The sequence below is a fragment of the Emiliania huxleyi genome (assembly GCF_000372725.1).
Source record: "Emiliania huxleyi CCMP1516 unplaced genomic scaffold EMIHUscaffold_291, whole genome shotgun sequence".
Taxonomy (NCBI): Eukaryota; Haptophyta; order Isochrysidales; family Noelaerhabdaceae; genus Emiliania; species Emiliania huxleyi.
In genome coordinates, this window is record NW_005199844.1 from 11,298 (window position 1) to 23,425 (window position 12,128).

The 12,128-nt window shown below is 67.1% G+C and overlaps 2 protein-coding genes across 2 annotated transcripts in view; one reads left to right on the forward strand and one right to left on the reverse strand.

Moving 5' to 3' along the window:
* Positions 1–204: 204 nt before the first annotated feature.
* EMIHUDRAFT_239551 (hypothetical protein) lies at positions 205–1,727 on the reverse strand (the record flags this gene model as incomplete). The annotated part of the gene is made up of 3 exons (XM_005775843.1): positions 205–570; positions 1,367–1,495; positions 1,578–1,727. 3 exons carry the CDS (start codon positions 1,725–1,727, stop codon positions 205–207), a joined length of 645 nt encoding a protein of 214 aa, XP_005775900.1.
* Positions 1,728–11,142: 9,415 nt separating this feature from the next.
* Positions 11,143–12,128, forward strand: part of EMIHUDRAFT_469508 (hypothetical protein) — a gene marked incomplete at its 3' end in the record, with an annotated part of 3,720 nt that continues 2,734 nt past the window's right edge. The window contains exon 1 of the mRNA XM_005775844.1: positions 11,143–11,529. Within this exon, the coding sequence (XP_005775901.1) occupies positions 11,161–11,529 (369 nt within the window). The remainder of the gene's footprint in view (positions 11,530–12,128) is intronic.

Sequence of the window (12,128 nt, forward strand, 5' to 3'; positions counted from 1 at the left end):
TGTTTCCTCATATTTTTGTTTACAAAGGAGGGCTACGCGTGCCGCCTTCGCTGGGGCGCCGGCGCCCTACTGGCGCTGCCGCCGCCCCCGCCGCCTCCGCCGCCGCCGCCGCCGCCGCCGCCTCCGCCGCCGCCGCCGCCGCCGCCCGCCCCGCAGCTCCGCGTCCCACAACGCCCGCCGAGAGTGTCGTCGTCGGACGCCTGTTCACACGCTCGTGCCTGTAGACATGCTCCTGCAACGCCCGCCGAGAGTGTCGTCGTCTGACGCCGCCAGCCGCAGCGCCGCGGCCACGCCCTGCTCCCGCGGCTCGAGCGCAACGCGAAAGTGTGAGACCGCGTCCGCGTACCGGCCCGCGTTGAGCGAGGCGCGGCCGAGCGTCAGCCGGGCGGCCGCCCAGGCAGGGGCGAGGGCGACGGCGCACGCTGCGGCATCGCACGCGCCGGCGTCGTCGCCGACCTCGAGCAAGCACTGCGCCAGCAGGTCGCGCGGGCGGGCGGCGGTCGGCGTGGCGGCGATCGCGGTCCGGAAGTGCTCGATGGCGGCGCTGAAGTCGCCGCTCTCTGCCGCCGCCTCTCCGAGCGCTGTCGCGCCGCGGGAGTGATCGGCGCCATGCGAGTGATCGAACCCTCCCACGCCCGCCTCCTCCCCCGCCTCGCCCGCCTCGCCCGCCTCGCCCGCCTCGCCCGCCCCTGCCACCTCCTCCGCCGCCTCCCTGGCCTCCTCCGCCTCCGCCTCCTGCCCCGCACCAGCTGCCCCCGCCGCCCCGCTCGCCACCCCGACCGCACCCTCCCACCCGCATTCGAGCGGAGGTGGCGACGGAGGCGCAGACGGAGGCGCGCAACCGCCGCCGCCTCCGCCGCCTCCACCGCCGCCGCCGCCGCCGCCGCCGCCGCCGCCCAGCCCGCCAATCGCCCATACTGCGAGCGCCGTCTCCGCCTTGCCGCTAAAGCCGCCCGGCCGGTGCTGCTCGCTTGCGGGGAGTGTCTCCCGCACCTCGACGGCGTGGAGCCCCGCGGGATGGAGCAGGCTGCGCAGGAGGTCGAGCGAGAGCGGGTAGGGCGGGCCGGAGCGTCCGGGCGGCTGGCGTCGATGGGGAAGATGGCGGTGAGGAGGCGGCCTGAGGGAGGGAGGGAGGGGCTCGAGGGAGGGAGGGAGGGAGGGAGGGAGGGAGGGAGGGAGGGAGGGAGGGAGGGAGGGAGGGAGGGAGGGAGGGAGGGAGGGAGGGAGGGAGGGAGGGAGGGAGGTAGGGAGGTAGAGGGAGGGAGAGAGGGAGAGAGAGAGGAGGAGGAGGAGAGAGCAGCGTCTACTGCCGCCGGCCTTGCGGCTTGAGGAGCGAGCGGTGCGCCGCCGCCCACCGCTCCCGCACCGACGGGTCGAGCGCACAGAGAAAGGTGCAGTCCCAGACCAGGTCATAGGCTCCCGTGTGCCGGAAAAAGTCGCCGCAACAGACCTCAACTGACGCCGCACGTGGGTGGCCCGACGCTTCGATCTCGCGCTTCGCCGCGTCGCAGGGCGTCGTGGGCGAATTGGCTCGCGGCGAGCGCCAGCGCATCGTAGGCACGACCGGCTCCGGGCACCAGCGCCGTCGCACCCTCGGAGACGGGATCTAGCCGGCGGAGAGCGCCGAGGAGCGTCGCGCTGGGCCCGCCGACGTCGAACTTGTCGCCTTTGGCCAAGCCGGACGCCCACAGGCGCTCCCAGTGGTCGGACGCGCCGGCGTGAGCCATCGGCAGATCAGCGTGGCTGACAGAGACAGGGTTGAACCCAGAGGTGCCGGCGCTGGCAGAGGTCTTCCTTCCACGGAGTAAATTCTTTTTCATGTGACCAGCGTTGTGCCAGGAGTTTTTCAACTGTTTTTCCCGTGTAGAAAGAATATGTTCACCATCGATCACAACCCACACACGCTGGACCTGAGTGCTTGCACCAACCTGCTCCTCGCCCGATGCAGTGTACGGACAACGCGCTGCCGAACACCTTCGATGCCGACTCCGCGCTCTACGCGAGCCAGCTCGCGATGGGGCTCGCGTATCAGGAGGACGTCGGAATGCGACTCGTGAAGGCCTTCCACGCGGAGCAGTCCGACCACTCGAGCAACATCGGCGACGCATGGCATTTGCCTACGACGAGCAACATAGCATTTGCAAAGGCTCGCGGAAGGAATTCCGAGGAGCTCGTTATTGTCAACCGCGGAACGATCATCAAAAATGTGGAGGACGCGAGGCGCAATTTTGCGGGACAAGTCCGCACCGACAACATTTTTGTCGGCAAGAGGAGCGGCGACAAGATCAACCGTCAATATGCGCAGCTGATGGTGCACGGGGCGTACCTGGACCGCGCGATGGGTCCGCCACAGCTCCTCCCCCTGCTGCGTGCCGCCCTGCCCACTCGCCCACATGCTCTGCGCTTCCCTCGCGGACACAGGCGTCCTCTTCACATACCTCCTCCTCGATGCGATGAAGGGCGTGTACCGCATCGGCAAATACAAGCAGGTCACCGTGACCGGCCACTCGCAGGGCGGCGCCGTCTCGATCTGCCTCGCCGCCCTTCTGGTGGCCTTCGACACCGGGCTGCACGCGCTCAACGACGGTTTCATCGACGAGCTCAAGGTCAACGACCACAGCAGCAGCGTCGACGCCTTCACAGGGGGCGACCGGACCGATTCGAAGCTGTCGATCACGCTCAACGTCGAGAAGGACGCTGCTGGTAAGGACGTGCGACAGTTTGCCGTCAAGTGGTCGGGCGCGTGGACGTCCGACGAGAAGCGATGGGACGTCAAAAACGCGCTTCTCCACCGCGAGGCCGACGCGTGTACGTTTTCGCCCCGACTCGTCCCGGCTGTCCGCGTGTACGCCTTCGCCCCGACCAAGATCTCGAACCCCGCCTTCGAGACCTGGATCCACGAGAACGTGCCCAGCACCTTCAATTTCATCATGCGCTTCGACCCCGTCGCCCAGATGGCGCGAGACGCCGCCGTGGCACCGCCTCACCCCCTCCACGAGACTTGCCGTGAGACTGTGCGCCCTCGCCACCGCAGGTGCTGCCGTGGAACTGCCGGCCGGGCCACCTGATCGAGGTGCGCGTGCGGAAGAACGAGTGGCTGCGCTGGCTCACCTTCCCCTTCCTCGAGGCGTGGCTCAACATGTCGCCGTGGCTCCCGGCGTGCTGCGCCGAGAAGAACACCTACGGCTCAGCGCTCCACGGCGGCGACATGATCCTCCCGGCGGTGACCGCCTTCCTGCTAGATAGCCCCGCGGTCGCAAAGAAGGCGAGCCTGGACGCGGTGTGGAACGAGCTCAAGTACTTTGTCCTCTTCGAGGAGTGGTTCGGGGGCGACGATAAGAAAGGCTTCGTCTCATGGTTCCGCCTCAATACATCAAAGATTCCGACCGACAAGCAGGTTGAGGAGCCCGACTGGTTGGAGCCCGACCGGTTGTCGATCCTCAAGAACGGCAAGGAGAAGGGGCTGAACGACTTTGAGTACACGATCCGCACCTTCAGCGGCCCCCGGGCTCTGACGTGGAGCCGCGTGTACTTTAACGGTACCCTGATGCTCACCTTCTTCGTCCTGGCGCTCGCGCTCCCGTCCTTCGCAGCTCCCTGCCCCCGCCCAAGGCTGTCCCGTCTCAGCCTCCCCTCCCACCCACCCCGACCTCAGGTGCCGATGGCCCTTCTCCTACTCGGCGTCCTCCTCCTCCTCCTCGCCGTGGCTGTGCCCATCTACCTGACGCTTCGCGTCGGCGCCTACCTTTCTGTAGAGGCGGGCGCGTGGTGCTGCCCCTCAAAGCGACGCGCGTGGTGCCGGGCCTGTCACAGCGCGGTGCGCGGCCCGCGCGCCTCCTCTCCCCTCTCGCCACTACCATCCTAGCCGGCGCGGCATGTGGCTCCCCAAGAGAAGCGACATCAGAGTTGAAGCCGGTACTAAGTTGCCGCCGCCCCGCCCCACCGTGTGCAGAGGATGTCGGCGACGCCCAAGCCGCCGCTGACGAGCGCGGCAACGGCTCGGCGTTTCGCCAAAGAGCAGCGCACAAAGTACCAGGAGCTCGCCAGCCCCGTCTGAATGCAGAAGAGTCGCCGCGCGCGGCAGAGCCGCTCCGCCGCAGCGCAGGAGCGCAGCGCCGCCTTTGTAGGGGGGGATATCGACATGCCATGCCGCGCAACCCCGGCGAGGTGCGCGGGGACGGAGAGGCGCTCCCGGGACCCGCAACCGACCTCGCCCGACTGTACACTTGGTGATTCACGGGCATGTTGCACATGTGTGTGTGTCCGATAGAGTTGAGTTTCTTGTCAGATAACATGTACTAAGTGCACTTGGACGGTATAACCTGCTACCTGGTGACACCTGTGTTAGTGCCAGTGCGCAGTGCGCGCGCAAGGCGCACACACATCACGCATCGCTCTCGCGTCCGTCTCGGGCCCACAGACAGACATCCCGCACACTCGCCACCCGTGAAATTCAATTCCCCAATCCCCAAATTCTTCTTCTTGTTTTAGCTCACAAAGTCACATCTCACATAACACACACGCGCCCGTCACAAACCAGGCACTGTGTGCTCTAAGTGGCTGAAAACTTGATCCATTGTTTTTTGAGCCCCTACGCCCTCGGGACGCGCACCGCGCTACTGCTCCCGGGCCAGGGGTGTAAGGGAACACACTAGGGCACACCAGGGCCGGTCTAGCCGGCCTTATCCCGCCCACAGCCTTCGAAAACGCACAAAAATCGCACCGCCGGAGCCGCGGCGAATCGCTACCGGAGGCCGCGTGTCGCGCCACCGACGGCCGCACGTCGAGCCCCCGGCTCCGCGCCGCTGCTCCACCGCGCCGGCCATCCAGCGCGCACCCCCCAAGCTGCTGGTGCCCTCTTAAAGGGCTACAAAGCCTCGAAAGGAGCCGTCGACCGTCACCTAACAGAGGGGTGTCGGCCCCGGGCTCGCCGCTCTTGCGAGCGGTCGGCGGCGTCTAGGGCGGAGCCAGCGGTAGTAGCGGTGGTGCCGGCGTGTGCCGTGACGGAGGGGGTGGCGGCGGGGCGCGGACGGCGGGGTGCGGCGGCCGAGGCTCGAGCGGGGGGGGCGGCAGCGGTGGCACCATCGTCGGCGGAAGTTCGACCTGGCGGGTGAGAGGTGGGAGGCGCCGAGGGCGGAACCGCTGCGGACGCGGCGAGGTTGGAGGCGCAGAGGCCGAGGCGGCACGGGCGGTGGCGCCGACGGCACTGCAGCGCCGGTGCAGCGCCGGGGAGGGCGGCTGAGGTGGCGCGGACGGCGGTGGCGAGAAGGCGGGCGGAAGCTTAGACGGGTGGTGGTGGAGGAGGCGGCAAAATCACGGGCGAAGCGCCGAGGGGGGCGGCGGAGGCGGTGCACCAGCGGTGGGGAGGGTAGCTACGGCGGCGGGGTAGCGGCCAGCATCGCCAGGGGGGGCGGGAGGTGCCGCGGGTGCCGCACGGGCGGCGGCGGCCGTGCCGGTGATGGCGCCTGGGAAAGGGGAGGCGCGGGTCTGAGAGGCGGACGCGCGGGCGGGAGAGGTGAGTGAGACCACGCACGCGGCTGCGGTCGCGTCGCGCCGTGCGGGAGGGGCGCCGGCGCAACCACGGCGGCAGCCGAGGCGGCTCATCGCGCCGTGCAGAGGCTCGGGGGAGGCGCGCGGTGCGGCGGCGCACCGCTGGATCGCCGCGACAAAGTGTAGCCGAGGCGGGGCGGGAAGCGCCCGAGCCGGCCGTTGGGGCGGCGCCGACGCCGCCCAGGATGCCGTGGGCCGATGGTGCGGAGGAGCGGCCGCTCCCCCTCTCGGGGCGGCCGCAAAACCTGTGCAGCAGCAGCACGCGAGAACGCGCCTGCTGGGGGTGAGTCGCAAAATGTGAGATTGCGGGCCCCGCCGCGATTACTTTCTCCCTCCAAAGTGCATGTGCCTTGGGAAGGGGGTGCAAGCACACCTCCGCTACTCGGAAGATAGGGTCGTCTGACTCGATCGCGAGCGAGCGCGGGTAGACGGCGGCGTGCGCAAAGCGACGGCTCGCGCGCGACCGCGGGCTTGCGCGTCGGCCGTGCGCGGGCAGAGGGTGCTGAGGGGCGAGCGGTGGCGGTCGCTCGCCCGGGCAACCCGCGCGCGGGCGGCGCGCCGCAGCGGGGAGCGCCCAGGGGCGCGGCGCGTGCTGGCTGCGAGCGGGCGCTTGACATCGTTTTGAGGAGAGATAGCCCAAAAATATACCGCCGGATAGAGCACACAGTGGGGTCTCAGGCTCGGCAACCGCCGCCAGCAACGCATGCATGTAGGGAGGGGAGGGTGGCGACTGTGGCGGTCGAGAGCGGCCTGAGCTCTCGCCGCCGTAACCCGTAAGCCGCCGGCCGTAAGCCGCGCGCCACGGCACCAACCCATCTAGGGCACCCAAACTAGTTGGCGCGTTGTGATTTCCCTCCCCCAAACGAGCCGATCTCGGCCCGCCGTTCTCCGCTCGCGCCGGCCGCCCTTGCGCTCGCGGGGCTGCCCGACGGGGCGGGCCTCGTGCTGATGGACCCAGCCGAGGTGCCCGACCAGTCGGAGCCGCGCCGACGCGCCGCGCGCGACCACCAGCCAGCTTTTCGGCGGGCCCGAGCACGGTGCGTCGAAAGAGTAGACACTCAAAACAGCTGCCGAGTTTTTTGCCTCTTTTTGAGCGCTGCTGCTGCACACCCAGCCCACCAGTGATACTAGAAGCACCAGATCCACCCCGTCGCGTGCTTGACCGCCACCCCGGTGACCGCCCACAGGTGGCTGTTTGCGGCTCCGCTCATCGCCGCTTTTGGGCGCCTGGTCGTCAGAGGGCGCCTGCGGCTCTCTGTCGTCGCGTGACCGCCGCCGACAGCATCTGCTCGGTCGTGCCCGCCAGCGCGGAGCTGCGCGACGTCGAATTGTTCGGTGGCTCGACCGCCGGCGCGCCCACCCTCGCCTCCTGCGCGCCTCACACACAGTGTTCTCCTCGCGCGCGGCCGACAAAGTGAGCGCACGACCACCTCCCTCTCAGTCACCCCCCCAACGATGCACAGCCCGTTCGTGCTCGCCGAGAAGACGCTCGGAGCGCCCAACTTTGCCTCGTGCGGCCATCAAACAGGCGCGTTGCCTCCCATCTCCGCACTTCCCATCTACCCCCACACTGCCACTGCCGGGGACGCGCAGATGCGACTCCCGGGCCCGCTCACCTCACCCGAGCCCCGCCGACCAGGCACGGCCCGACGAGAAGCCGCCGGGAAGGAGCTGGCCGAGCCATCGCCGGCCTCCCTGCCGGCTCATGACCGCTCAAAAGGTCGCTCACCCGCTCGTCGCTTGCCGCCCCTGTCCCAGCCCTTGCCGGCGACGGGATCACGAACCTAGTGCTCAGTTCCGTCTCCCCCCCCCCTCCTGTAGGTAGGCCGTCCCGCGCTGTGGCGGGAAGAGGCGCGCCGAGCCATCGGCGACGTCCCGGCGAGCTCATGGGCGCTCAAAAGGTCGCGGACCCGCCCGTCGCTTGCCGCCCCTCTCCCAGCCGTTGCCGGCGCTTTTGCACGTACCTAGGGCTGAGTTCCGTCTCCCCCCCCTCCCTCCTGTGTGTAGGCCGTTTAATGCTGGCGGGAAGAGGCGCGCCGAGCCATCGGTGACGTCCTGGCGAGCTCATGTCCCCCCAAAAGGTCGCACCCGCCCGTGGCTCCGCCGTCGGCTCCGCCGCGAGCGGTGACGGTGAGGCCGCCGGGGCTCGCCTATACCGGCTAGTGTGGAGCTCTCAGAGTGGCTGCGTGTTTTACTAGTGGTGCTGCACTAGGCGGCCCGTTTTTAGCAAAAAGCAGATACCACATCGCGCGTGGTCATCGAAAAACCGCATGTTCGCCCATTTTGGACCCCTTCGTACGGCTCCGAAAACCCAGGGTTCGTGAGTGAATTTTCACACTTTCACTTTCACATGTGAATTCATGTGAATTTCACATGAAACGTTTCGGCCGCCCCCGTTTCACTGAAAATTTCACAAGTTCGACTACTTTCGAAGGCTCTGGCATCTCCGAGCGACGGTCCGAGGCGGCAGCGGCGGAGCCGGAGGTGGCAGCAGTCGAGGCGGCAGCAGTCGAGGCGGCAGCGGCGGAGGCGGCAGCGGAGAGAGCGGCGGTGCGCCTACCACTGCCGGCACCGGTAGGGATCTCTGTGCCACCAATGCCGCGCGTTCCTGCTTCCCTGCAGCGAGGCCGTGGTCAAGGCCGTGGTCGTCCCCAAGGCTCAAAGAACAGGGGCCCGCCCTCACTGCATCAAAACGCGGTGTTTGAAAGCGAGGAAGTGTAGAAAGGAAAGAGCCCACAATAACTAGTGAGAGGAGGTGCAGCTTGGTTCGTGTCCTCGCCTCGGGCGCTCGAGGACGTGTGTGTTGCCTCAATGTTCTTTTAATGCGCGCCCCCGCCGAAATACACTGCAAATACACCATACACGCGAGATGCGTCGGCAGCGACGCGCACGACCTCTTAAGAAGCACCGTGTCGTTAGGGTTGGGGTTAGGGTTAGGGTTAGGGTTAGGGTCAGAGAGCGTTCAAGCCGTTGTGCAGCTCCTAAGAGAATGGTCCGGTTTGGGCCGAAACCAAATGGCGGAATCAGCGGTCCGTCGACACGAGCTCTCGGTGAACGCTTTGGGTTCTTCGGGTTAGGGTTAGGGTTAGGGTTAGGGTTAGGGTTAGGGTTAGGGTTAGGCTCAAGGGACATCGGCGTACTCTTGGTTCCCCAGCAACGAATCACTTCCGCCTGACAGCGGAATTGCCGAGTCTACCACTGCTCCTCCCGTGCGCGCCGACCCCGCCGATGCCATCGCTGATGGACCCCAGGGCCGCGACCATGCCAATATGACGCGCGTCGACATTGCTTATTCAGCGTCTCAGCTTGCTCGCTTCATGACTAATCCTGGCCCGTCGCATTTTAAAGCCGCCATCCGGGTGCTGATCTACGTGCGCGACACAGCTGACCGCGCCCTCGTCATGCAGCCGAATCCCAACCGCAATCTTGAGAGCTACGTCGATTCAAACTGGGCAACGAAGTTCTCTTGCTCCGGTGGCATGTTCTTCTTCTACGGATGTCTCTTCCACTGGTTCTCCAAAATGCAGCGATCCGTCACGCTGTCTAGTGCCGAGGCAGAGTTCTTCGGCGCCATGCTAGCCGCCAAGGAGGTGATTTTCATCCGTGAGCTACTGATCGACCTTGGATTCTTCATCGACGGCGCCAGCGTCATCAACTGCGACAGCAAGTCCGCCGTCGGCATGGCCTTCGATCCCGTTGCCTTCAAGAAGACCAAGCACATCTTGCGCGCCGCCGAGTTTCTTCGCGATCTCGTCAGCCGTGGCGTTATCTCTGTCGAACACCTCCCCGGCGTCGTGATGCTCGCCGACCTGCTCACGAAGGCTGCCTCGCGGGCCATCTTTACTGGCCTGATCAAGCAGCTCGACGACTTTCATGCCCTTTGAATTTATTTGTCCCTCGCGCCCCGCACTCGGGCCAGGAGGGGCTGTTCCCGGGCATTCACACTATATTCCTCTGAGATAATATTATATTTCGCCGCCACCGCGGCGCGCGCTGATTTATCCGCGCGCTATATTAGTAGAGCCAAACTTGTGTTCTTGTTTTGGATCAAACTTGTTACAGCTCAGCGAACGCGATGCGGCCTCTGCCTAGCTTCCTGCTCCTATGCGCGAGCTACGGCGTGACCGCTATCGTTTAGGTTAGGGTTAGGGTTAGGGTAAGGGGTTGGTTGTCGTCGCGCGCTCTCGATATCTGGCTAAGACAGAGACACAGCAGCAGAGGCGACCCAAGCGACACATCAGAGCATGGATGCTTGGGGGCGCGAGCCGCCATCTTGGACTGTGAGGCGAGTATTTGTGCAACCGGGAGCTCGCCGCCGCCCCTACACCGCCGCCGCCGCCCTCCCGGTGGCAAATAATAGCCCAAGTCGAAGAGTGCGCCCCGCCCTCGGTATCTGGGCGGCAGGCGGGACTAGAGTGGCACGCTGGTGCACGGATGGGGGCGCGAGCCGCCATCTTGGACTGTGAGGCGAGTATTTGCAACCTGGAGCTCGCCGCCGCCCCTACACCGCCGCGGCCGCCCTCCCGGTGGCAAATAATAGCCCAAGTCGAAGAGTGCGCCCCGCCCTCGGTATCTGGGCGGCAGGCGGGACTAGAGTGGCACGCTGGTGCACGGATGGGGGCGCGAGCCGCCATCTTGGACTGTGAGGCGAGTATTTGCAACCGGGAGCTCGCCGCCGCCCCTACACCGCCGCGGCCGCCCTCCCGATGCGTCGAGAGTCGACTTTCGACTGCTGAGAGAGTTCATCCCACCATCAGAGCACCGTATTCGCCCACAGCATGCCATGAGATTCATATAGGTCTAGTGTACACATCAGCTCAGCGAGACCAATATCTCCAGCCTCCTTCATCTTGGCTGCTGCTTGGGAGCCAACACCTGTGCAAGTGAGTGTCAGAGTGTCGGAACTCGGTGGGAGCATCCGTCATCATCACGTTCACACGACTCTTCACACTCGCTCGAAAAAGTGAAATTTCGTTTCACATGAAATGTGAAGTGAAAGTGAAAGTGAAACCGATTCGCTGTTTCCATGTGAAATCACGAACCCTGCGAAAACCGCTCCTTAACGACGACTACGCGGCCCGGCGGTCGATCTGCGCCTTCTCAGCGGTGGAGGAGATGTGGGCGGTACGTGCGGACCGCGTGGTGCTGCGATGGTTTGACGAGTGCGACTCCCAGCGTCGACTTTGCGACCCCACGGAGCCTCTGCTGCTCCGGGGGGTGGGGTCTGCAGACCACCCGGCCGAACTTCAGAGTGGCGGTGCTCCTCAAATACCGCTCAAACGCCCACGATGTTGTGGAGGGGACATATGCTGATGATCCTGGCCCGATTGGTTCGCTCAGAAAGCTTCTGGGCGGTCGTCAAGGTTCGCTCCCCGCACACCGGCCCGGAGTTTGGGTACCCACCCTACTGGGTAGGAAAGCGCGACACATAAATTGCACAACGCCGGGCCCGAAATCGCACAGAGACAGTCACACAACACGGGGTCCCAGGGAAGGCGAGCAAAAACATTAGCATCCTTCTTTACGCCAAACGAAGACGAAAGAAAAAATCACGAAGACCTTCAATCCGGGTTTCGTGCCTGCTCCCCCACCCCTTCCAGCAGCGCTCAAATGCCGCCACCGCCACCGCCACCGCCACGCATCCTCGCCGGCGCACTCTCGGTCGCCGGGCGCACCGCCGCCGCAGGATCGGCCGCGCCTGCGCCTGTGCGCCACCGGCTCGCGGAATGGTGGATGATGTTCCGGGGCATCGACAGCCCATCCCCTCTCTCGCCGCCGTCGCCGCCGCCTCCGCCTCCTCCCTCTCCGGTGCCTTCGCCGTTGCCGGCTGCGCCGCCTCCGCCCGCTCCGCCGCCACGGCCTCCGCCGTCGCCGCCGCCCGACGCCTTCCACGCCGCGGTATGGGTGGGACGCCTCGTCGGCCACAACCTCTTCGACCGGTCGCCCGCCGCGCCTCCTCGCCCGCCATCGCCGCCGCCGGTCCCGCCGTCACCGCCGTCTCCGCCACCGCCGTCGCCGTCGCCACCGCCGCCGCCGCCGCCACCCAGCCCGCCGCCGCCCTCGCCGCTGCCGCCCTCGCCGCTGCCTCCGCCGCCGCCGCCTCCTCTTCCACCGCCGCCGCCACCTCCGCCACCACCGCCGCCGCCGCCGCCGCCCCCGGCACCGCCGCCGCCGTCGCCTCCGTCCCCGCCGCCGCCACGGCCGCCGCCCTCTCCGCCGCCGCCGCCGCCCCCACCTCCGCCGCCGCCACCGCCGCCGCCTCCCCCGTCACCGCCGCCTCCGTACCCGCCGTCGCCTCCTGCCCCCTCCCCGCCTCCAAAGCCGCCGCCGCCTCCCTCGCCGCCGCCTCCCTCGCCGCCACGGCCGCCTCCGCGGCCACCGCCGCCGTCTCCGCCTCCTCCTCCGCCGCCTCCGCCCTCGACCTCGTCGCCGCCCTCGCAGCCGCCGCCCTCGCCGCCGCCCTCGCCGCCCCCACCCAACCCTTCAGGGCCTGCCTTGCCGCCGCGTCGCCTGCGTCGCCGCCGTCTCCGCCGGGGAAGCCCTCAGCTGGGGTTCGCCTTTTGCTCCGCCCCCGGGGT